The sequence below is a fragment of the Parasteatoda tepidariorum genome, chromosome 5 (assembly GCF_043381705.1).
Source record: "Parasteatoda tepidariorum isolate YZ-2023 chromosome 5, CAS_Ptep_4.0, whole genome shotgun sequence".
NCBI lineage: Eukaryota > Metazoa > Arthropoda > Arachnida > Araneae > Theridiidae > Parasteatoda > Parasteatoda tepidariorum.
Window position 1 is genome coordinate 76586476 of NC_092208.1, and position 27849 is coordinate 76614324.

The 27849-nt window shown below is 28.0% G+C and overlaps 1 protein-coding gene across 14 annotated transcripts in view; it reads right to left on the bottom strand.

Moving 5' to 3' along the window:
• Positions 1–27849, bottom strand: part of LOC107451338 (FERM domain-containing protein 4A) — a 135830-nt gene that overhangs the window by 12168 nt on the left and 95813 nt on the right. For 8 of the 14 annotated variants that reach the window (XM_043051979.2, XM_043051975.2, XM_043051980.2 and 5 more), the window contains exons 3-15: positions 20958–21052; positions 11930–12028; positions 10916–11000; positions 9800–9879; positions 8702–8785; positions 7808–7873; positions 7671–7728; positions 6901–6987; positions 6394–6470; positions 5983–6127; positions 3974–4103; positions 3166–3293; positions 1664–1786 (exon numbers count right to left, since the gene is read on the bottom strand). In XM_043051979.2, coding sequence (XP_042907913.1) covers positions 1664–1786; positions 3166–3293; positions 3974–4103; positions 5983–6127; positions 6394–6470; positions 6901–6987; positions 7671–7728; positions 7808–7873; positions 8702–8785; positions 9800–9879; positions 10916–11000; positions 11930–12028; positions 20958–21052 — 1257 coding nt within the window. The remainder of the gene's footprint in view (positions 1–1663; positions 1787–3165; positions 3294–3973; positions 4104–5982; positions 6128–6393; positions 6471–6900; positions 6988–7670; positions 7729–7807; positions 7874–8701; positions 8786–9799; positions 9880–10915; positions 11001–11929; positions 12029–20957; positions 21053–27849) is intronic. The other 6 variants (XM_071180635.1, XM_043051976.2, XM_071180636.1 and 3 more) reach the window with 1 other exon arrangement.

Consider the following 27849-nt stretch of genomic DNA (forward strand, 5'->3'; position numbering starts at 1 on the left):
GTAAAATTATCTATGTTTTATAGGTTTAATTCTGATTATTATTACAAATATTTACTTCATTACGATTAAAGTTTCTTTTTTTTTGGAGGGGTATATTAGTAATTTTTTAAGTGATTTTAAATGTTAACATTTTTAAATAAAACAAATGTATCTTCAAACATTTATTTGCTCATAATTTTCAGTTTAAATTGATAGAAAAAAGCTTTCAAGTTGTTTATCATTTAATAGTTTGTTTGTTTTTCTATTTTTTTTACGAAAAAATTATGCACAGAGATTGTCTTTTAGCACTAAATTATTTTTCAAAAGCTTCAAGGTTTTCTGTTATTTTGGTAATGAGCAAGAATAACTTTGTGAAATATATCCATAGCATAATATAAGAAGATAATGTAAAAATTGTTTATGACATATTAACCATTTTGATAAATTTTTACGGTGTTAAGTAAGTGCCCTTTCAAAGCTCGATGTGCCCTTTTCTGAGAGGAAGCACCCCGCCCTTTTTTATTGCTAGGGAGAACTATGAAAACCTATAAGTACTATCCCGAGCAAGTTATTTATGCATTATGTAACTAAATATCGCTATTGAACATATTATGCAGAGTTTATAGTTCTGATTTTTCTGATAAAAATTTTGTCCTCATTTATCCTGATTATTAGTTTCTTATCCTGATTTTCGTGTGTGTTCAGAACATACTATTTTCTAAGAATACAACTGTGTATTTTTAAAAATTAGATTTAAAGAATCGTGAAGTTTGGATTTTTAGATCCAACATCTTTTTATTTTTATTAATGATACTAGTAGAAGTCCCAAAATTTGATAGTTTTAATTTAACAGGAGCAGTCTGCTAATTATACATTGAGTTCATGCATATTGCCCTACAAACAAAATTTATTGTTTAAACCTTTTTGGGAATTCAGTCATTCTATAAAAAAGGAACTCAATTATCGAATTTTCATGATGATCAATTCAGACGTCATACGTTTATTTCTTATTCTAAGCAAATACAGTAACAAATTATATGGGGTGAACTTTTGTAGTTTCACAGTTATTCATTCAAGTCTTTCATCTGATTTTTAAAAATTATTAATTCCTTTCAGCAATAAAAATTATTTTATTAAAGAAATCTTTAACTCTATTGCTAATTTTAACTATATATTTGTAGGAAAGAATATTATCTAAGTGAGACTATTTTTTAATGCAACAGTAGTGTAATAATTTTCTATGCATCAAATTGAAGTTATTATAAGTTATTAGGTATTGATAAAATTATACTGGCAACTGTTAACCTTTCTTGTTCTAATCAAAGTGACTGAACTTTAAAAAAAATTATATTTTATCATTCTTTTGCAATAAAATTTGTTTTTACTGCACGTGAGTTGAGCAAATAACTTTTTTTAGTATATTGTTTGCTTTTTTTAAAAGTAGTCTACTATATGTATACTGTTTCAACAAATGTTCTTATTCTGTCCTGATTTTTTTTTTTTTGTAACTTTAAACTTAAACCCACTAGGATTGGAAATCCTGCTTTAAACAGGCTAAACCTAGGTTTATCTTTCTTGCTTGCTTGCTTGCTTTACCCTTGCCAATTATCCCCTTTGGGAGGAAAGACATTTGCACAGTCACCATCCTTGGTATGCATCCAGACATAATATAAAGAATACTTACATCTTTACTCTTCTTCTTCCAGAAAGATTTTTCTTTAATGTTTGTACCAGTTTTTCTTTTTATGATGGGTATTTGTTCCCCAGGGCTTAAAGGCATCTCTGGTGGAAGTGCACCTGTTAGTTCCTATGGTACAAAAATAACACCATTTTTGTTAGTCGTCAAAAAGTTATGCAAACTCATTTACCTACATAAAACTTTATTTATGAACACTTAATTATTCTGCAGAGGATAACCTACATAAAACTTTAATTATCAACAACTTAATTATCAACGCTTAATTATCAGTACTTTATTTATCAACACTTAAGTCTACCTAACTTATTTCAGATTTGTATTGTGTCCCTCTGCCCCTCCCCCAAAACCTATAAGACAATGTGAGATTCTTATGTAAAGTAGTCTTCGACGTTTTTTTGCCCTCTATTAGATTTTTCAAATTGACTCACATATTGGTTTAATTTATTGGGATCCACTGTTTCCCTATCTAATAATGTGTGAGCTTTCTGGAAAAGAATTAAGCTTAAAATTGGAACTTTCCACATTAATGAAAATGAAAGAGTTCAAACACTAATGACTAAAATCTTTGGTAAAAATTTCAAAGAACATTGCTGTAAAATGTAGGTTTTGAAATGCTGAATATGAATACTCAAAATTTTCTGATGGTAGGTAGATACTTTATTTATTTTGCACTAGAGCTGCACAAAGGGTTATTGGCGACGGTCTGGGAAACATCCTTGTGGACGATCCGAAGACATGCCATTGCAATTTTGATCCTCTGCAGAGGGGATGGCTCCCTTGCTTTGGTAGCCCGACGACCTGCGTGCAAAGTCGAGCACTTTACGGTAGAACAGTTTAACGAAGACCAAAACCCTGCACCCTCGGTCTCTATGCAGGCTGATCAAAGTGGTCACCCACCCGCTTGCTGACCAGGAATTTTCTGAAAATGCTTTATCATGTAATTGAAGAGGGAAATATCTTAAAGAGTTTAGTTGTTAAAGAATTCATCGCAATGAGTATGAGTCTCAAAAATAGTTTGTAAATTTATTAGACACAAACGAATTCCAGGAAACTTTTTGTAAAATTTAATGATAGCTATGTAGTGATATACTTAGTATAAGTGCAATTATTGAACCTACTTCATATTAAGTTGAGGTGAGTTCTTTGTTACATGCAAAACCAATGTAAAGCCGTTTCCATATAAGTTTAAATTGTTCAACAAAATAGCGTTTCCAGAAAACCATTAAAGAAACATGTAAACAAAGTGTCATTGCTTTGTAAATAAATTGAATAAAATTTGGAGCTAATTCTAGAGTTTAAGAATTACAGAGCATATTTAGTTGAGGTGAGTTATTCATCACATTCAAAACCGATATAAAGTGTTATTCATATTATTTTAAATTGTTCAACAAAATAACATTTCCAAAAAAAATTGCAATATAAAACGTCATTTCTAATTAAAAAATGTAATAAAATTTAAAGCTAATTCAGCTAAACATGATACTTACTCCTTCATTGAGACAAAGCCTTTTAAGCTCTTCACATTTTCTGCGAAGAGCTTCTTCGAGTGCCTCTTTGCGAGCCTTCAGAGCTACAAACATTTCAACAGTGTCTAATGTTTCATCACACGAATCACCTGAAACAAATTGTTTTAGTTTAATGCTAAAAAATATTGGTTGGATTAACAAAGTCAAAAGTTAAAATAAATTTTTATCTCATTCTAAATAAAGTTTTTTGAAAAAATTAACAAGTTTGAAATCTAGCATTCTTTAATTTTATAAAGGATTATATATAAAATTGTTTGAGCTTAATTGCTTTATATAAAATTGCTTATTAATTACTTATTATATATAATCCTTTATATATAAATGATTATATATAAAATTGCTTTATATAAAATTATATTATATAATTTTATATAAAGCAATATATAAAATTGCTTTATATAAAATTGCTTATCAATTACTTTTTTATATATAATCCTTTATATATAAAGGATTATGAATAAAATTGCTAAGGTCAAATGTTCCAATAAATTTTTATCTATTTCTATATAAAGTTTTTTGAAAAAATTAATAAGTTTGAAATCTGGCATTCTTTAATTTTATAAAGGATTATATATAAAATTGTTTATGAACCATGGAGTTTCAAACCAATCTAAGGTTGAGTAAACATATTTAAATAAAAATATTGAGAACGCTGAGACAAATATGTTAAATTTTATTCAAAAGTATTTTATACTAGTATTTTATTATACATGTTTCATATGTTATATCAAATATGTCAAACAAAAATTCTTGAGTTAAATGTACTCACTGTCTAATTTGAGTGCTGGAAGACTCAGAGAACTGACACTTCTACCTAGAGAAGAAGTTTCAGTGGAATAGGAACCATGGGAAAGCTCATCTGCAATATCACTAAAGTTGCGAGATGGGGATGCAGAACTCTGAAATCAATAAAAATTTTCAATATTTAAAAGTTGTAATTGAAAGGAGATCAGTATTCTGTAATGGTCTCAATTTACTAATTTGTATGTCATATTAATAATATTTAAATGTTAAATTGACAGAAACATTATCAAAATGGAGAATAATAATTGAGTAGTATCAGAACAAAAGAAAAAAAATATTTAAAATCTTCACACACAAAAAAAAAAACTCTGGGTAATTTATAGGAATATTTAAAACAAAGTAACTAATAAAGTGAACAGATTTCTTCAAAAATACTGATTTGGGATCATTTTACATTTGCTGCAATTCGATAGAATTTTAGTTTCTTACATAAATATTAATTTTTAATCTCTAATCTGCATACTTTTTTATTCATTTTTACAAAGATTTTTGAAAATGTGTACTAATTATTACCACTCTGTTGCAATGTTGTAGTGCCCCTACTGCAGAAAAATACCAAAATCTAAAAGGGCCTTAGATAGGAGACGAAAATTAGCAACTTTTTTTGCAATTTAAGAAGATTTTAAAGAAAAAATATATCAACGAATACAATATGAAAGTTTTACAACTTACTGTTAATGAAGCTTCATTGCTTATAACTAATACATTAAACCAAAATGAATAGTGCCCTATTACTCTTTTAAAAAGAACGTTTTTCCTTTTGTTTCATAATTTACAAATGCAAAGTTCAATTGTTGTTTTACATTGAAATTTAAACATTTTACTAGCAGCTGCCGCATTGTTAACCCAAATATACTATGTAATAACTTAAAGTATGAATTAAATATTTGCGAAATTATATCAATTCTGTGACGAAAAGTCGTGTTAATAAATCAGAGCCCGCGCTAAGCATTCGCCACATCGCCAAATGCGATAAAATCGTAAATTACTGAAAAATAGTGTTTTGATAAATGAGTTTTTTCCACTGGAAAGGAAAAAATATATTTAACACGATCCTCAAAATTACGTCCAAATGAATTTTTCTAAACAAATCAGTATTTTTTATTCGATTAGAGTAATTTTCAGTAGATGCGCTGCATAACCAATCAGAATTGGGTCCAAATAATATAAGCCTGAAATAAACTACCTTAAAATAATTTTCAATGGGAAAAAATTATTCATAAAATTTTTTTAAGATTTGTATTTGGCGAATACTTTTGATATTGGGTTAATTTACTGGCTACTAATTTAAAATCCTTAGCACGGGCCCTGTAAAATTATGTTAAAATAAACATTTCATAATCAAAAACAATAATAAAATTGTAAATATTTTTAATTTATAAAAGATTTATTCAAAAAGATATGCAAACTCTAAAGGGCAATTCATCTCACGAATTGAAAAAAAAAAAAAACAGAAAAATTGGTGCATATTTTTGTGGCAACCTTCATTTTGCTTGAGCTAATTATTTTACCATTGCTTGTTTCATCACCTTTATAAATACAAATAATTAGTTACAAATAAAGTTCAAGCATTGATTTGCATTGAAGTTTAAGCATTTTGATGGCAGCTAAAGCATTGTTAAGACCTCCTTACTATGTAATACCTTGTCTCATGAAATGTGAAGTAAATATTTCAATAATTATATCAATTCCTTGAAGAAAGCTCATGTCTTAATATGAAATAGTGTTAAAATAAATATTTTATAGTTTGAAGCAAAAATTAAATGTAAACTATTTTTTAATTTATAAAATATGAATTCAATAAACTGAAAATAACTGTATTCAGATGCAAATTGTAATTCACTGCAAGAATGGAAAAAAAATTGGTGTATATTTTTACGGCTTCCACTTGCAAGAGCCAATTATTTTATCTTTACAATCTACTTGTTTCAACGCTTTTTTTAATTTTATTTAAAATAAATAAATGAAAATTACTTTGTTGTGCTTCCTGTCTAAATAAAACTGGTGTTGGGATATGGCCATTGACCAAATGCATTTGGTAAGAGAAGGACTACTGGCAAACCATACATACACGCAAATGTTCCCAGATCCGAATGTCTTTCTAGAAGCAGCCAACCTACTAGGAATAATTAATAAGAGATATTAAGAGGTTACAATAATCAATAAGAGATATTTAGAGGTTACAATAATCAATAAGAGATATTTAGAGGTTACAATAATTAATAAGAGATATTTAGAGGTAACAATAATTAATAGATATTTAGAGGTAACAATAATTAATAAGAGATATTTAGAGGTTACATAGAATTAATAGGATATTTAGATGTTACAATAATGAATAGGAGACTACATGTATGTGTTGAGGACATTGAAACAAATAATCACCTTTTTGGATCATATACTTCTATAGAAAATTTTCTGTCTCTGAAGTACAGGTTTTCTAACTGCTTCCATAGAAACAACTAAAATAAACAAATTTCAACAATTAAAGTATTGATGCAATAAGTTATTTAAGAAATCATGCTGTACCCGTTGTATTGTACACATTTAAAGGGCTTGCTGTCAAAAAAAGCAGTTGTATTTTACTATTTACTTTTTTAAGATGATAAGAATTCCCAATTTTATTCATTGTACCAGATGAATAGAGCATATATTACACTATCAAATCCACTTTCTTTTCTTTTTTTGCTATAAAGATTAGATAAATACTGAGATAGCCAAATGCATAGAAATGAATTAGAGCTAGCTACTTCTGTTTTGAAGTTTACAGCAAATACTTCAAATTATAATATATATGATATCATTTAAATCCCTTTGACAGTTTAAAAATAGAAAATACTAGACGCTTAAAAACAAAGATATATAATATTAAAATTGTTGTTTCAAACTTACTTTTCTAGGAACTTTACGGTCTGAATAATCGTATTGGCATATCCCTTTATAACTAATGCCGAGCCACCAAGGAATTCCAGCCTTGTCCTAAAATAGAATAATAAATCAACACTGTTCTTTACTCACATGCAAAAATCGAGATTTTTAAAATATGCGGTAAGATTTATAAAAATGCAATAGTTAAATAAGCTGTGTGTAACTGTGTAACAAGGATTTTTTTTAAATATTTGTTTCATAATCAATAAATAATTAAACAGACAATGAATTGTCTGTTTAGTCATTTGTATTATTACATATTTAACACACCTGTGTTTAATCCTAGTTTTAGTCTATGGAAATGGTGGTCATAACTGTGAACATTCTTTTTTAAATAACAAGGTTAAATAACTATTTTATGTTTTATTAAATAACTATTTGATTTTATTAAATATTAACAATTATTTAATAAAATTATTAATTAGTATTAATTTTATAATATTAATTATATATATTAATTAATTAATTTTAATAAATATGCTATTAAGTAACTTATTCATGTATATGATCTGAACTTCTATAACAGTATCATTACTTAAGCTCAGCTCTATTAAAATAAGTATAAATTTAGTTTACGATTTATTTTTTTTAATCATTATTGAAATTCTCGCTTTAACTTAACAGCATCGCATTTATTGAAATATTTTTAAATTTCTGAAGGGTAACGTAAATGAAATTGCTTTGTTATAAAATTTGTTTAATTTTAAAAAAGTCTAATTAAAACTCAAAATTACCTTTACTTCATAATAATGCACGCCATATGTGGGAAGAGATTCAACTATTCGCATATAACTGAAAAAAACAAAGAAATGTAGTTAATAATTCTTGAAACAATCATGGTTGCTTTGTAGTATAAAACTTTGATAGTTACTTTACTATTGCTGAACCTCTAGATTGGCCTTGTATTGATTTATACTGCTCTAAAACTCTTTCTTCGCTGAAATGAGAATTTTAAACAAGACAAATAAAAATCAATATTTTAAATTGAAACAAGGTTGTTTCAAACGCATTAAATATAAAGAAATTGAATTAACAGAAAAGTTGCAAATTCTAATTGTTCTGATGAAATTCCGCTTTTAAGCCCTCTGCAAAAGAAAAATTGTGTACTTGACCAAAATAATAAAGTTCGCAGTTATTTTGATGGCTATCTTTAACAGATATCCTATTATGCTGACCTTCCTACCAGATATCTCAAAACTGACCGACGATTTTAAAAAGGAAATAGACCGAAGTTTATATTTTACTGCGTTCTGCTAAGAAAACGAGATTTTCTTCTCACCTCGTTTCGAAATTAGTTACAAAGTTTGTCAACTCGCAGCGCTGGTGTTTGGAAATCTATAAAACAATTTTTTGCGGCATGACAAAACTCCATTCCAACTAAAAAAAAAACTATTCTTTAGATTCATCCTAGTCGCAGCAATATCTGTTTACAAGTTTTATAAACAATTTTCGAACTTGAGGAGAATTAAATCTTTTTTTTCCTTAGCATTCTATGTACCGCAGTCAACCGTGTATCATCTTTCTTTTTCTTTAAATGATTTTTCAAATTGTTGGCCATTTTCGGGATGTATTTGTTAGCCATAAAATTCTTTCGTGATTATAAAGATAAACAAATCCATTAAGGATTAATATTTCAAAAATAATTTTTTTTAAAGTTTATAACGTGACAAATGATTTGATGTAAAATATATACCCGTCACGGATATGATTATGTTATTAAATTATTATTATTCAAATAAATTGGCCCAATAACAATAATACTTACCAAACAGGCAAAGAGGGGTGGTCACGTAAAGCACTTGTTGGTAGAACAGGTAATTTTTTCAACTGTTGTTTAGCTACATCATCACTATTGAAAGAGAAAAAATCCGTTTAAGAACCGAAACAAACACACAGAAGAAGGGAGTTTAATATTATTCAACCACTACAAGTTGGCGTGTGCAAAGTGAGAGTTAAGCTCACTGAGAAAGTTTATTCCAGCTATGCAATAAAGAATGTCGAAGAGAAGCGGGAATTCGAGCGAAAGTGATTATTGACTTCTTATTTGGTGTATTGTGGAAAACAAATGAATAAAAATCTAACTTATTCAAGAATCCTTCAGAGCCAAGGAATCAGAATATCATGCTAGTTTCTCGCCTAAAGAAATGCGCTTATATATAGATTTCACGCGACTTAACTGTAACCACCAATGAAAGAGTGAACTCTTAGACTATCTGCCAACTTGTCGTAGTTTAATAACATGCATCTGTGCTTGTTTATTTTTAAAACATTTTGAAAGCAACAACCTAATATATATAAAATGTAGATTAACATTTCGGTTGAAATTTGGGTCATAATGAGTTAAATATTAAACTAAAAATCTTATAATTATTAGAATTAATTATGTTAATCTTTAAATTATAACTCTTAATCTTCAAATCAGTCCACTTAATTTCCATACAATTTCATATGCATTTACGGAAGCAAAAACCTGAAAATATAAACTAAAACTCTTATGAATGATAAAAATATATTGACGTATGTATATTAGAATAAGACATCCCAATAAATTGAAAGGCTTAAAGAAATAGAATGATAAACTACAATTTCAAATTATGCAGATGCTTTGGAAGAAGTGTGACTTACTGTCACTCATGCTCTACAATTCCTTTACAATAACAAAACTTTTTGTTAGACAAATACTTTGGTTTTCCCCTTAAGTTTAAGTTTCGTTAAGTTTAAGTTTCCCCTTAAATTTAAGTCTTATTGAAATTTTTATTTAATTAATAATAATATTATAGTATGTAGTTTGGGATCACATTCTTTGTGACATATCAAGAAATAAAAAATAGTTTAAAATAAATTGAAAAATGAAAATCGTTACTTTGTAAATGATCCATGAGTAACTTGGAGGACTAGAGCGGCTAATTGAAAGGCTTTGTCAGAGTTTACTTCAATGAAACCCTGAAATATTGAAAAAGGAAACTATCAGTGATTCAGAATTTAATTAGAGTCGCAGTGGCTATGGAGATAAAGTGTTCGCGACCCAATGAGGTGACCCAGGTTCAGATACCACAGGTGACTGGTTGATGCAAATTCTACTCAATATACTACTCTACAATAATGGAAGAGACACGGTCATTTTTTTAAAAATATTTTTTTGAATTTCTCAAAAATTACATAAAGGACTGTTTTGTAACTTTTTAGTTCATGCGTTTCATACTTTGCAATTAAGTTTAAAGCTTTCAGAGTTTTAAGAGACCGACAATAAATTACGAAAAAAAAAATAGTATTTTTGAACACCCTATGCCGAAAAATCAAACAATAAGTTTGTAACCTGTATCAATTACTTTGGTTGTTATTTTCAATAACTGCGAATTTTTTTTAAAGAAAAAAACTCTTTTTTTTTTGCTATAAATATTAAAAGTATTCAGAAAAATTAAATAAAAGTTTTGGAGCAATTTTAAAATATTTACAAAAATTATTGTTTCAAAATTTAAAAAAAAAATATAAAGAAATGCACAAGATATGACTATTTAAAGTAGTTCTTTTGTACTGCGCATGCATGGAAAAAATTTAAAATATTTTTTCATAATTTTGTAGTGAATCGTATTTCGCAACTAATGGAGAAAAAAATTGATTTAAATATCTTAAAAACGTTGAAAGGTTCAAGCAATTTTCGAAGTAGTTTTTGTATTTTTTAAAAGAAAGCTCAAAACGATAAGGGTTATTTCACATAGTGATGTTGTTCTTGTTGTCCGGTTATTATAAGGTAGTGTAATTTTCAACAGTATATAAGTATATAATAATATTTGTGAAAGCTAGCTCAAATATATGTAAATGGAAACTGATTTAAGCTCGCTAGGCTAAAAATAGAGCTTTCTTTGCCTTAAGCTGGCTAGTGGATACAGGATATTATAACATATAGATCTTTAAATCACATAATTGCAACATTAACTAAACTACATCTAATAAAACAATGGTAAATGCTCTAACTTACATTATAGACTAGAGATTGGGTTTGCAGGAAAAATGCTTCAACGGTCGCACTGTCACGTAGGTGCGTGATGCTTTCTACAAAATACCTGTGGGAAAAAAGTGCGTGCTATACTAAAAATTAATTTCATGAAATCTATTGTTTAGTTTTATGATTATCTAGTATTTTAAGAACCAATAAAAAAAATTCAGTTATAAAAATTTTACACGTTAATTTCGTGTTTCATTATCGAACTTAAAATGGTTTCGAATCGAATCGAGTGAGTGATGAATTTTCTAAGTAAAAAAAGCCGAATTTTCTTTTTGGAAAGAAAGCTTTATTTCTCTATAATTATTTCTTATTAACTTCAAAATTTTCTTGTTAACTTTAAATTTAGACGTAAAAATACTGTGTCATGAATATGTTTTACCTATTTTAAACAGACACTTAATTTAACAAAATGAAATTAGTGCTCTATAACGACACCCTTCATACGCATTTCAAGAATCTTTGTCAAAAATAAAGACAAAAAAAAAATCTAAATTACGGTTTACAAATTAATATTCAAGCCCGAAAACGAAAAACGCAATTGAAATCTAACAAAAATCATCTGAGGAAAAAAAAGGATTAAAAACGTGTTTGATTGCCCAAGGAAACAGAAGAATTAAAAGGTGATTGTTAGAAACATCTTCAAAATCGTCCACCAATTGGATATTTGCCAGCGACGTCAAGCGTTGGTCAGCCAATCAGGTTCGATACACAAACGTGACGTCACTCGCAGGCATCCAATTAAATCTATTCCGAAAATTGATTCAGCGTGAGATTAAGCCCAAGCTACAACGTTAACACGTCATTCACTACCACATTATTATACACAGCCATGTGATTAATTGCAAGTACCCAATTAAACAAGTTTTAGCATTTTCGATGCCTTCTTCTTCAATAGTGAACAACTTTAAATAAGTATGTTTCTATATTTTTAAAAAAAATTTGTTTGATACGGTTAGCTTAAGGGAGAAAAGGAGAAGTACACCTTACTTGATACTGAAATAAAGTACTAGAGTAGACTGGGCAGACTTCTTCGGAAATTCGTGTTCCAACACTCGTCGGTCTAGCTGTAACCAACTATAATGACCCCTAAAAACAAAGTTTGCGTAAATTAATATTTTTGTTTTTATTTTGGCAATATTTTGACAAAGAATTTTTTACCCCAGTTCTAAGATGGAAGTTAATGGGAGTTCTACAACTATATTGGAATAAAAAATGCCTGCTCTACTAGACAAAAAAATATTAATTGAAACATTTTGAGTTTTTGCAGATTTGACATCCTCCCCATTTGAAAAAAGAAGAAGTAGGGGTTTTCATCACTTCAACGTTCAGTCAAATGTAAAAGCAAAAAGATGACTAACAACAACCACAGAAAGCATCATTAAAAAACTTATCATGCGCTTTTCGATTCTTATGTATCACGTGAAGGATAACACTCCGGGAAAGAAAAAAATTTCAACTAATCCATAGTTCAGGAGAATTTTTTGCCATTTAATGTTTTCTCTGTGGAATTTTTGTCGAATAATTAATTGTTCAGGGGGAATTTTGCCATATAATTTACTGTTCAGTAGAAATCTTGCCAAGTAATCGACTGCATAGGAAAAATTTTGCGCAATAGCTAATAGCACCAACGGTGCATTTAGATTTTTCAGGCACCATTTCAACGTCAGCGCATGGTGAGGGTTGACTGATATAACAGCAAAGGAAAAACAAATAACTTCGATTTGTGATTAAATGGCCAGTGAAATTATAACAAAATTTAATTTAGTTCAAAAGTATTAATGTGAGGAAAGAAATTTTTTTTTTAGTGAAAATCAGAATAAAGTTCAACTCAAGTGTTAACAAACTAATCATCGCTAACTGAACATAACCGAACAGAACGATGAGCGATAAAGGAATAAATAATAAAGTTACTTAATTATTCAACGTTGATAAATTAAGTTTGAGCTCCATTGCCAGATTTACATTTCCCGGTATGCCTTACACTAGCGTTTTTTAAGTTTCTGTGCTATTGACCGGTATACCATATAAAAAAGTTATATTTTTAAGCATAGCTGGCAGCAGAACCTACAATCAGTTAATGTTTTCAAATAATAATTCTGGTTCATCTATTGCGAGTACCTGACCACATGTGGTGCAAATGGCTTTAAGACAACAAACGCACCAGTCGCGCCTTTAACATCGATCGAGATTTTACTAAATAAAGCCCAGATAATTCTTCACGGCAAGATTATATAGCATATAGTTTAAAATCATTGCAATGCTTCAAGTGTAAGGTACTTAAACTATGGCTATTTTTATTTTCCTTGGCGTCAGAGCTTCGAGAAACAGCGTTAACATTTTTTGCTTCATCTGAATGGGTAGTGATAAATACTCCTACTTCCATAATGCTTCAAAATATGATTAAATCATGGAATCGTGTCAACTTTTTGATTTACTTTCAAGGGTAACATATTCACTATTTTCTACTAAAATATGAATTTTCAGTTAAGTATTGGAAAATTGACGATCATCAATCTTTAAGCAAACACAATTAAAAAAAACTGTAACAAAAAATAAATAAAAAGATTCGTATTTTTTCTTAGCTCCAAAGTTAAAATTATAGTTTTATGCTACTATTTGGTTTCACAAACAACAAACAAAATTAACTAATTATAAGGTAATAAAAGAAGGTTTGAACAACCTTTAATAATTTTGAAAAATATTACGCTAGGTAGTTATTCTAACGTAATTACGAAACCGGAAAAAAGTTGCTATATTTATTGCTCAAACATTCATATAATGGTGTTAAGCACGAAAAAATGTAATTTTCTATATTTTTCTTGCCTTAAAGTTAGAATGAGTCCACTTTCAAGGATATTAAGGGAAATGGGAATAAAGGAGTTAAAAATTTAAGCACGCTTTTAGGGAAACATTTAAAGATATCTTCGCATCATCAATTTTAAAGTTGAAACTTACGACCTCTTCTAACTACATGGCAATTATTTTGAGAATTGTACGCAAAATTTTATTAAGACTTAAAAATTAACAGAGTTTGCCAACAAAATAATCGTTCGAAAGGGAAAAAAAAGAGGTATAATTATTTTTAATTAATAAGGTAATATTGTTCTTTGAAAAGAAACTTTATTTTTTCTTGGGGGAGAGGTTAAAAATATAAAGTTTTAATTTGGAACAAATTAGATTGTTTAATAACAAAATATAGCCACAATCTGAAAAATATAGACCCACTAATAATTTAATTTGGAAAGCAATTCGCTGATTAAATGAATAATTTAAGAAACTGAAGCTGTGAGACATTACTTGATTAAAAACTTTATGTGATTTTAAAATATACAAATTGGAAATAGTGGTAAAAATGTTTCAGGAGCTCCAAAACAGACGCCCATTTTCAAGACTTGTCAGGTGTGATTTGGAAACATTTTATTTCCATTAATATAAAATATATATAATTATTAATCTATTTAATTATTTAAAAATATATAACCTATTAATAAAATTATTTCTACCTCATCTTCGTCTTTGAATTTTTAAAGCATTTTAGAACGCTTATTTCTTAATTTTAAGCTTCTCAGAACACTTTATTTCACATAGGCATACATAGTAAACTTTAGGGTCACGCTGTGTATCAGTTTATCTTGGTACTCTGAAATCTGGTATTATTCGTGTGAATTCTTATTCTCACTACCTCTTCATAGCGCTTGAAAATACATTTTACCCTAATTTGCCCCTTTCGGCCACTGTGGTTTTTCTTGTTCTATTTATGATTTTTTCCCCTCTAGGATGCTGCAACTTCGTTGGCAACTTAACGTTTTATATTTCAAATCACTTATGTTTCATCTCATTCACGTTTGGCAATTCTTGAAAATTGGCCCCTATTTTTGTACGCTTGAAAAATGCTGACTGTTGTTTCCAATTTGTATATTTGTAAAGCGAATGAAGATTTTAATTAAGTAACAATTCACTGTTTACCTATTCCGGAGAGTCTAATAAACTATTGGAGTAAATCAAAAATATTTTACGCTTACTCATAAAATACGTTTCTCTAAAAATAATTTTGTACAAGAATAGTTAAAAAGTTTTTTTTATTCAATTTTAATAATGGTATAATTTTTTTCACCGTTAGATATAAAAGTTTTGCTCATTAGTTTAACGTTAAATCAAAATCTGTCACACAATTTAACGTGAAATAAATTTTAGAAAAAGTTACATTTTCAACTTTTCATAACTGACCTATTTTTCAAAAAAAAAAAAGTATTTTGCCTTTAAATTTATTTTGTTTAAAACTTAACTTATATAAAGTTTTATGAAATGCCAAAATTTTTTTTAAAGCTACATCTTAAAAATAAAAAAAATAAAAATCAATGCACTATTTAATTCTGTCACTTGGTAAATTTATCTTAAAAGTCAGGAAATGAACAAAATATCATCAGAAAATAATTTCGGAAAAATTATTATTTAAAACTCACACGATTAGACTTGATTTCTGAAATATTGCTATTTTACGGTCGCAATATTCCAGGTAGTGATTTTGAAATGTTTGAAACTTGTATGTCACTATTTCTAGAAAATAGTTCATTGAAATGCTAGTTTTAAAAATATGAGTTGGGAATTCTGTTAAATGATAAAAATTACTCATAGTCACAAATAATAATTATTCTAATTAAAAGCAAATTTCAGGCTGAAGCAACTTTTCATATCGCCTCAAAAAACGTAAAATTCACGACAAAAATTACATTTAGTCATCGATAGTTTGCATGATAAAACTATAAATAATCATTGATGAGATGTATGATAAAACTAAAAATAATCATTCGTAACATGCACGGTAAAACTATAAATAATCATATGTAACATGCATGATAAAACTATAGATAATCCTTGATGACATGTATGATAAAATAAATAATCATTGATAACATGTAGGATAAAGCTATTAATAATTATTGATAACATGTAGGATAAAGCTGTAAATAAGCATTGATAACATGCATGATAAAACTATAAATTATAATTTGTAATATACACGATAATAATAATTAATATATTTAATTTAAATAATATAAAATACCGTTTTCTTATTTAGAATAACAGTCCTGTCGCATCAATAGAAGGATTGTTAGTTAAAAATTATAACACTTTTAAATCTTATTCTACAGCTGTCTTGTTCCAAACACTTAAAGAACTGAAACTGAATAATCCATTTTTGTCACAAGACGTCTTTTTGGGACCGCGTGCGATCTGTTTATCCTGCTTCCGGTGACTCAAATGAACCTGCAGACGGGCTTGATGTCATAACGAGAAAGTGCAGAGCCCCCAACAACGATTACGTAATCATTAAGGGGTGGGCTGCCTAGAATGAGAAATTGAGGGAAGGATTCGCGGACATGTGTGGAAATTCGCAGGTTTCTGAATCATTATCTACCACACTACCCATGTGAACATTCACTCTATTAACCTACCTTTGCAGTTAAATCGAAGATAGAACGCCAGTAATAGAACATTTCATGGAACTTTCACAAATATTTTATTTCTTGTAAAAAAGTTATCTTTAATGTTTAATTGAGGAAGTCTAAAAAATTTTTCCATAATTAAATGTCCAAGTTGTTTTATAGTTGAAATGATTTTTTATAAAGAAAAAAATATATATCATAAGAAAATATCTCATAAGAAAATAAGAAACTCTCATAAGAAAATATTTCAAAATATTTTTTTGATTAAAATTTTAGGGCATTTTTATAAAGTTTCGTATTATTTGTTACTCGTATTTTTAAATTAGAACATTTTTGAAAAAAAATTAAAGAACGCTTTTTCTGACAATTAAAATTGTTTAAAACAGCAACATTTCTCCGATATGATGAAGTTTAAGAACGTTCAACGTTAATAAAATAATGTGCACCGAATTATTAATATGAAGTAATAAATCACATTTACTAAACTTTCTAAGAGAGCGTTTTTGATGAGAAAAAAACCACGATTTCCATCCATTCAGTCAATAAGATGTTTCTGTACTTTGAGATATTGTCTAGCGAAAATACTGTGTACACGTAAATACCTATCTTGAAACAATACCAAAGTACAATTCTATATAAAAATGTCGTCTTGGAAAAAATGTGGCTTAGCACCATACTACTCCAGGTCCTTCATAAATATTATTGCTCTAATTAAATCTACTTTAATGCTCTAACTAAAACTAAACTTTTATTCATTCCATAACCATATATTTACTGTTTTCAGTTTATTTTCTATATCCATAATTTTATTTTATGATTTTAAAACATGTTGATTTCTAATATAGCGTGTCTAATAATTACAAAAAAGGCATCTTTGAATTGTTTTTCACTTTTAACAACATATTTTTAATTATGAAATCCCTTATAAAACTTTAGCCTTGAAATAATTTGTAATCTTCACTCTTTTAATGAAGTATTATAAAATGATGTTATAGTCTCAAAGCGTATTTTTTTTAAATAAACGTACAGACCCGAATCAGCAAGTGTTGGTAATGATAGTCAACCGTAGAGATATCCAACTTATGTGGTTGAACTAGATCAGTTAATCTTCATCAATGTATCAGTTGTCAGTGTCTTCTGGCTGCTAACGGAAACAATTTGGTTTCCCCATACTCTCTTTGCTATTGCCAATTAATTAATCAACTGTAAACGATTTAAAATAATCAAAGAAAAGTAAATTTGAGATACTTCAGTTGGCATATCTCTGAAAAGCTCAAAATTCTGGAATAAAAATAATACAAAATATCTTGAAACCGCAGCGCTGTATGCTGACATAAATTGTTTCACGAAGCGGACTAAATGTTAGGATTCGAATGTTTTCCAGCGACTAGACTTAAGAAACTTTAGTTTTGATATCTCTAAAAAGGTTAAAATTTTGGTATTAAAAAAAAATTCCAAATTATCTTGCAACGGCAATGCAGACTGTTGACATAAATAGTCCCAAATTGCAGACACATCTCAGTAAGTGTTAGAATAGAAATGTTATCCAGCTACCTGACTTAAGAATTCCCTTTGGTGGAAAAAAATTGCAAGGATTATATTCTACAGTAGAAAATAATCCTAATAATACTACAGCAATTAAAAGGGATCAGTATATTAAGATATGACATTGATATATGAAGATGATCGAGCTTGTTAAATTATTACTTCAATTGTTTTTTTAACGATGGTATATAAAATGAATGGTAATAATAATAATAAATGTACCATGTACCGTAAATTAAAATGTATTTTAAATTTTTTAAAAAAAAAATTTCTTTTTCTATACTTTTTTTTTTATAGTTTCACATGCTAGAGCTAAGTGTCGCGACAATTAAATAATAAGACAGTAGAGTAAATGAAAACTATAAACATTTTATTAATAAAGCAGTAATATGATATTTAAGAGACACAGACATAAAAAACTAAGCCTACTTCAAGCGATATAATGAAAGGGAAATTTACTTCTACATTTCATGCTTATGATAACCTTAAAAATAAGAGTCTCCACATATTTTTTTCCCCTAATTAAAAATGTGAACTATAGTATATTAAAGATTGGTCGATATTTTTTCTCTTACCACGCTGAAAAGTTCTATAAACATTACATAATTATCAATCAAAAATATTTATTCTGCTCAAAGTGTAAAAACTTAAACTTGATGGACGATTACGTCCATCTAGCATTCAAAATATTTTCCTAAAACGCAAAAATTTTCGCTCCAAGTGAAATATTAATACCCTATCTTCGATATCCTCAACTTATTAGAAAAACAAGTGAGATAAGATCATATTCTATATATGACAGGAAACTCGTAAAGGAAAGTAATTCCCAAATATTGCAGGATGTGAAGGAGGGTTGTCTAGGTAACGGAAGTACCATGCGGGAGTCAGCTGTTCGGACATGCACCCTTCACACAAGAATGCCATTCAGAATCCTGTATCCTTATATAGTAGCAGGTAGTAAAGTGTGTACACACATAAAAAAAACCGGAAGATATGGGAATAAATAAACATAGGAAAAGTAAGGGACTTTTTTAATTTGAGAAATTTTAGAAGTTCCGTAAATCTTTAGGAAACAATTTCGATGCACAAGTCAAAATGGTTTGGGTATTGTTGCGCAGCTGCTGTGAGAAGTGGTGGAATTAAAGACCACGCACAAGATTGAACTACACTAAATTATAATTTAGTAATTATTTAAAATTTTAAATAACCGATTTCAATTTAAATTTTTAAATAATCGATATAAAAGTAAATTGAAATCAGTTACTTAAACCCCAAATGATTTTTTTAAAGATAACACACCTAGAAATTGAAAAAAGGAAAATGTTTAGTTACCATATATTTGAAGACCGTCATTCAAAATCCTTTTATTCACTTTCTATCTTTAAAAAAAAAATCACTTTTACCTACTTTTTTTCTTTAATATTTTCCCAATTTCACTACCCACTTTTCAAAGGTTATACTAAACCCCTTAATTAGGGACTTTTCACACAGTTTGACCTAAAGCATATATATCGTCACCCCAAACAAATGTTCCAAAGATCAGAAATGCATTTAATCTTAATTCTCCACTTTAATTATAAGAAAAAATAAATTCAACAAACAGTAGAATTAAAATAAATATAAAATTAAATAAGTTAAAATTCAAATTAAATTACGATGGAAGTTTAAAGGCATTGTAACAATAAAAAAAGAAGTAGCATATCAAACAAAACATTTTCCTTCTTAAATAACTTGAAGTTAGTCCATTATAGTTCGTATAGTCCTTAAGTCAAATATTTTACAATAAGAATTCATGTAATAACTTTATTTATCTAAGCAACGATGAAATGAATATGGATGATAATATTAGCCTTGAGTAATATTTAATAAACCTTTATAATAGGCATAATATTAAATTGGTTTCTAAACATCATTGTAAGTTACAAAAGCTTTATTATATTAGAAATAAAGTCTACTTTTAAATAAAGATTGCACAGAAGCTATAGAATAGCAATAATTGCTATAAATGTATTTTTATTTAAATAATAAAAACAACAATATTGGGAATCCCTCTTGCTTATCACTGTGTTTTTTAGCCTCATATGAAAAGAACCAGTTCAAAAATAATCCAGAATTATGCAGTAACGTTTTAGATTTTTTAAATTACATTAAACTTAGTCTGAATAATTACCCAAGTAGCACAATTCACAAAAACGATATCGTAAAAACTTAGCTTTGAAAATTGTACAATATCGTAGCGAAACATTGTACTATATAAAAATGGATCCCTTTTATAACGTATATTCAATATCGCGAAACAATATTGTTCGATATTGTAAAAACGTTGGGGAACGTCGTTCGATGTCTCTCAGCATTTCGGATATCTCTAAATTTATATTTTAATTTAATTTTTGGAATTATAACAATTTGACGTCTTTTTTTTTTTTTGTCTTTTAAATGATTAATTTTGATTTAAGAACACAATAAAGTTAAAAATGAAAAGTTTTACAAACAGACTTTTAATGTGAAATCGACGGTAATCGTACAATATCGTACACACAATGTCGATTTTCGCCAATATTGACAATGTCGATCGATGTAGACTAAAGCTGTTACAATATCCCTGTGCTACTTGGGTATAGTAGTAAAAGCAAATATACATAAAAAAAATTATATTTATTATTCATGTCATTACTATTCATGTATTTTTATTTAAATAATAAAAACAATAATATTGGGCTAATCAATGTTTTTTTAGGCCACATATTAAAAGAGTCAGTTTAAAAATAACTCAGAATAATGTAGTATGTACTTTTTTGAAATTATATTATAATATATCTGTAGGAGCAAATATGCATATAAAATGTATATATCATACTGTAGTTAGTTAAGATATGCTGTTCCAGTTTTTTTATTTATTATTTAAATCGATATATAGTTTAAAATTTTTATGAAAATATATATCAGTTGAACCTATTTTAACATGTATTATAAGAGAAGTAACAAAGGAATAAGTATAATACGTAAACAGAAATTATACGTACGTGTCGTCCACATAAGCAAGACCGAAATATTCTTTCTCTTTCAGACTAAAATGAGAGGCAACCATGTCTAGGAGTTCACCAGCATATAATTTTGGCTGAAAGTATAAGACCTAGTTTATTAAAAATGTTAGATAAACAACAGTAAATAATATGTCCTAATTTATCACATTTTAAAAATAATAATAATAACAATTAAAATAGCAAAAATAATTAATTACCAACAACATAACTTTTTAGAGTATATTTCATGGTGACGTCATGTTCAATTACTTTTCTTTTTTAACAGCTAATTGCTGTAAGACAGATAATGTGGCATAAATATCGTTTCATCTATTTAGTTTCTTCTCATAGAATATTTCATGGTGATGTTTTGTTTATTATTAAATTGAATCTTGGAAAGCCATCTGGAAACATTTTTTGAATTCAAACTATGGTGTGACAACGGATACGTTTTTTACGGCATTTTTCAGTTGCCAGATCCATGTTACAATTGAGTAAAAGCGATTGTATGTATGCAGAAATCACGCTATCAAGCTATGCAGAAATCACGTGATACACAACACTCAATACTGCAGTAGCAATTATTTATTATTTAAAATACCTTTGAAGATTATGGAACTATTCTAGAAAAAACGAACAATCGCACAACTTTGTATTTGAAACAATTTTTTCTTCTTCAGAAATTTAATTAAAAAACTCTGTAAATTACATTAAAGCATGATAGGACACGTTTTTTAACAACTTTTACTTAATAGAATCTTTTATAAATACATTTATTCAAATTTATATTATTTTCTCTTTATCTTTTATATCTTTCTCAGAAATAATTTTAACAAGCTGTACTACATAGATATCCGAAGAAAAAAAAGTAAATAAACAAAAATCTACGTTATCTTTTCCTTGGGCCCCCGGGTAAAAAACTTTTCTATAAACAATTTTGTTTTTTGGGGACACAAAATAAAAATAAAAAGTATTCTTTGCTGTTCTTTATAACTGAGCGAGATAAAAATATTCGAAAAAGATTAATTTTACTTACATCTAACCTTTCGGATTCGTATTTAGAAATGTGTAATGTCTAAGCTAGGGGGTAATTCCAATAATAACTTCGATTTACCAACTTTAACCATTTATCTTTCAACATACGACCGATAACTTTCTTTCTTTGTTTTTAAAAGAAAATTGAAATTGATGAAACGTGAATTAAGAACACAAAGTTTTAAAATAGTTTCGTTTGGTCAGCAAATAAAACAATTCGTGATTTTATTGGAAAATTTATCTTTACTCTTTAAAAATAAAATACTTTTAAAAACTGAAAGAAATATTTTAAAGATATTTGGCTGACAGCATCATTTTTCAAACTTTTTTTTTTCTGAATGTCGACTTACTTGTTCGGCTAATGATTAAAAAAAAAAAAAGAAATTGATAGTTTTCTAAATTTAACGACGCCGTTTTTAAACTTCTGAAAAATTATATATCTAGCGATATTTTAATGAAAGCGATTTTCCGTAATCATATATAAAAGTCATTTTTAAAGTCATAAATAACTGATCTTGCTGATAAAACGTTTTACTAATCACATAACTTTGCAAATCATTTAAAATTGTTTTTCTTGCAATAAACAAAACAAAATAGAACTCTTAGCGAGAAAAAAAAAATTATATGTGTTCTGATAGAAGATTCAATTTTATACAAATTGAAAAAAAAGAGAGAAAAAACGTTATCTACTTGTATGTAGTTCAGGTTTGAAATACGATTAAAATGTCACACATTATCTATAAGGTTTGCTAATGTAAGTTAAGAATAACACGAGGTCCCTCAAGTATTCAGCTTATTGGTCATCATTGCACGAAGGTCCTGCTCAGTACTTAATCATTCGAAACTTAATCATTCTGGCAACAGTGGACACCCGGCTCTTCACGTAATGTCCAGAGGAAAGAAGATTACCAATAATTAACTCACTTAAAGAAAATACCAAGTTGTATTAAGGTCGGAAGGAAATAAAGTAACTAATAAGTAACTCACGAAAGCAAAATGTTTTATAAAATAATTTTCAAGCATAGAATTTTTTGTTCGCAAACCGTAAAGAATGTTAGATATCTTAAACGTCTACAAGTTGCATTTGTTACACGTGACGTCAAAAGGAAAGGAGGCAACTAATAATTAACTTAATAAAATAAAATGCTTTATAGAATAATCATCACGCACAGAACTTTTTGTTCCCTAACCTTAAGGGAAGTTAGCAGCTTCAAAAGTCTACAAGTTGCATTTGCTTCACGTAACGTCAAAAGAAAGAAAAAAGGTAACTAATTCACTCACATGAATAAACTGCTTTATAAAGCACAGATTTTTTTTTCTTCCTTAATCTTAATAGGAATGTTCAATATTTTAAAAATTCTACAAGTCGCATTCGCTCCACGTAACGTCAAAAGGAAAGAAAAAGGTAACTAATTCACTCACTTAAATGCTTTTTATAAAGCGCATATTTTTTTGTTCCTTAATCTGAATAGGAATGTTCAATATTTTAAAAATTCTACAAGTTTCATTCGCTCCACGTAACGTCAAAAGGAAAGAAAAAGGTAACTAATTCACTCACATGAATAAAATGCTTTATAAAGCACAGATTTTTTTTTTTTTTTTTTGTTCCTTAACCTTAATAGGAATGTTCAATATTTTAAAAATTCTACAAGTTGCATTCGCTCCTCGTAACGTCAAAAGAAAAAAAAAAGGTAACTAATTCACTCACTTAAATAAACTGCTTTATAAAGCACAGATTTTTTTTGTTCCTTAATCTTAATAGGAATGTTCAATATTTTAATAATTCTACAAGTTGCATTCACTCCACGTAACGTCAAAAGGAAAGTAAAAGGTAACTAATTCACTCACTTAAATAAAATGCTTTTTATAAAGCATATATTTTTTTGTTCCTTAATCTTAATGGAACGTTCAATATTTTAAAAATTCTACACTTTGCATTTGCTCCATGTGACGTCAGAAAGAAAAAACGTAACTAATAATTAATTCTCTTATATAAAATGCTTTATTAACCACAAAACTTTTTGTTCCGTAATCTCAAGAAATGTTCAGTATTTTAAAATCTCCACAAATTGCCTTAGAATTATCTAAAATTTCGATTACAATATTAATTTATTGTATTTTTATGAACTGCTAAACTGTTTTGCAAGATAGCGGCTCAGGCTTATAACATAGGCTCATGAAAGCCACCAAATGGCTCTCATGAGGACAGATAGCAGCTCTTATGTGGAGAACATTGTGATCTAGTTAATGAGATGTATTTTAACAAATCAAGTGCAATAGCGGTGATTTGTACATATTGAAACGTGACTTTAATAGAAGTTTCCATTAAAGTCACGTTTATTTCTTTCGATCTCATTTTTAGGAAAAGGAGGGGAAAATATTAATGAAGTTGGAAGACCGGGGGAGGGGGAACTGCATGATCAATTATGAGAGGATGGAATAGATTCGTCCACTATTCTTCAGAGACGACGAACAGTTCCTTTACTTACAGAATTTGCTCATTCATTTGTTTAATTTGTAATAAATAAAAAACAATAACCTTTACCTGTAGTCACATTTTTTGGATAAAATGAGCTAATGAAAAATAAATACTAACTATTTAACAAAGTATTTTAGGCCTTAATGATCATCATTCAGACATGTTAGATTTCAATTTAGTAACTAAGACAAATATGTAATATTAATTTACTGTATTTGCTTCATAATTTTTACACTATTAAATTACGTTATTTAAAATAAGATATTTCTATATTTTGTGCTCTTGCATAGAAAAAATTCTAGAAACAGTGATAAAAAAATTGAGGTGAAAATCCCACATTTAGAATAAGTTTGACTTATAAATTTGGCACTATGTTATCCCCCCAAAGCCCTTGATATAAAGAATTTATTTTATTTATGATGAATACAAAAATTAGAACTACAGCGCAAAATGTAATGTTATGCTTACATGTTTAATAAATCTTTATCAATGCTAGCAATGAACAGGGCGAAAAAAAACGGACCACCTGAATAACTTTCGATATAATGATCGGATCTTCACGTTCTAGGACTGAATCTTACTAATTCCAGGGGATGACCTCAAATATGCTAATTAATTAGTGCAAACGATATTTTAAGTTATGAAATCAGGTACAAAAACGTACTTTCTCTGAATAATCATACATTTTTTCCCCAACGGATTTGGATTTCTCACCCCCAAAATATGGGAGAGAAATCCAAATGTAATTTTGCAATGCAAAATATAAAATTTAAACGAAACAGGTTGCAATGCAAAATATAAAATTTAAACGAAACAGGTTGAATAGTTCCTGAGAAGTTGAATTTTAAAAAATTCGTATGTTTAACATACTTTAAAAGTATATAAAAAATTGCTTATTTTACAATTCGAAATTTCTCGATCCTAATTAAATAAAATAATAAATGTTTACTCACATTTATTTTTTGCATAAAATTATCTTTGGATAAACGAATTTTATAATTTTGGGCGAAATTTTTTCAATTCGCTTAAAAAGTTCTCGAGATATGGCAAAATACGCGAAAATTCAAATTAACATTATTGGGTTCAAACTTTGGAACACTCCCCTGATGAAACTATTGGGGGGGGGGCTATATTTCCCAGATTGCGGCTGTCCCCTATATTTGGGATGTCAGAAATCCAAATCCGTTGAAAAAAAGGTTATTTTTCTTCAGAGAAAATACGTTTTCGTGTTTGATGTCGTAACTTAAAATAACGTCTGTAGTAACTAATTAGCATATTTGAGGTCACCCTTTCGAACCATTAAGTTTGAGCCCTAGAATGCGAAGATCTGATCATCAGATCAAAAGTTATTCAAAATGGTCATTTTATTTAGCACTGTACAATAAAACATTACAGAAATATGGGTACAAAAATAAAAACTTGCGACTATGCAAAATCGACAAGCGTATTCGAAATGTCATAATTGTAAATAGCTCTTCATGTGCATTATATATATTTTTAAGCACATATCATGGATTATTTAAAAGATTGCATTATATTATATCTTAAAAGCTTTATGAAACATCAACACATAACGATAATTTTGGTTAAAAATAGAGTAATTTTAATAAAACATTAAAAAATAATTTGCAATACTAATTAGTAATGCATTATTCAAATTAAAGAGCAATACATGTTTGAAATCTCATGCTACATATTATCAGTATAACGTAAACATCTTTAAAAAATTTTCATACTAATATTAATGTACTGATTTGATTTCTAAAGACATATTTTCTTCTTTTTTTTCTCCGTTTATTCTTGAAAACCTGCCAAAAAAGATAAAAACCATTTCCGTGCGTCCAATATTTCTATAGCCTCCAGTGAAATGTCATAAAGAGAGATACTGGTGAAATATAAAAAATACCGTAGGATTAAATATGATTTTTAATCTTGAAATAGAAAAAGAAATGAAGATACCAATTTTTCTCTCCAAGATGGAGAAAATCTATAATTTTGACAATTAAAATCGTTTAAAAAATTGAATTATCATTTACTACCTCCCCAAGAAACTCTCAAATTTTTAAGTTTACATTCAATATTTCAAGCAAGAATTACATATTGAAAAACAAGAATTAAGGTATCTTGGCTAGTGCAAAAAAGTGATTTTGGGCAAAATTTTCGAAATTGAGTTTATTATAAATTTAGAATTCCTGTAATCTCAGCTTTCTAAAAATACCTTACTTTTGTTTGTACGCCAATTATTTACTAAGTTATAGCAATTTTCGTGTAACGTGATAACAGGGAATAATAAGGTGATAACAGTGAAGTCTCTGAATGCATTTATCTCAAAATCATTTTTTCTCCACATTTTACGTTACCTTAAACACGATATCTCATGTTTTCAAAATAATTGCCTACAATTTTCCACGAGTGCTTATGATTATAGCACACGTGTTCTGAACAACAGATTAGGAGAAAAATGCAGAATTTAATTTTTTTATGTATGTTTTTTTGTAAAGAGAAGTGCAGAAATTTGTAAAAATTTGCTATTTTAATTACATTGATTCCTAACTCAGTAGCATATGCAACTGCTTTTAAGATATTGGTTCAAAAAAAAAGTTGATAGTCTTCTAAATAAAATCTCCAAGGGATTTTTTGTTCTAGGAGATAGAAATTTTTTTTACATATATGCAAAAAAATGCCCTATTTTTTGTACCTAAAAATGGTCATTTATAAAAAAGCAACGATAATAATATTTTTCTGGTAGCTTCATAAGTTTTTACACATAATAAAAGAAATAAATTAGTTTTTAAAAATTCTATTTTAATATTTTTATAAAAAGTTGAAACTAGCCTGATTCTTTTTAATTAATTTTCAAAACAATCACATTACTATTAATTACAATCACATTATTATTAATTACGTTATTTTCAAGCAAGACTTAGATTTAAATGGACTTGAAAAAAAATTTCGGAGGGGAAAGAAATTAATCATCAACAAAAGAAATTTACAGGTATCCAAAGAAGTTTTGTTCTATTTTTCTGTGAGAGAAAACGACCCAGTAATTTCAAACAAATGCATTTATTCAGTGAAATTACCTCTTTCTTCTTCAATTGCATGTTACTCAACAAGATGCAAGTTTATCATGCGGTAGTATGAACGGCAAAGCGATAACAACTAACAAAAACGCACTACAAAATTAAACTGACTAATAAGAGATCCTTTAGAATTTAGAACATTATTTTAAAACAACACTCACAAACATATTGCATATATTTCAATTATTTTTTCAATAGGGTTTTGCATATTTTAAAATTAAATGGGCGGTAAAAATTTAAATACTAATTCCAAATAGAAAGCACAATACCACATTTGTTTAAAAAGCTCATTCCGATA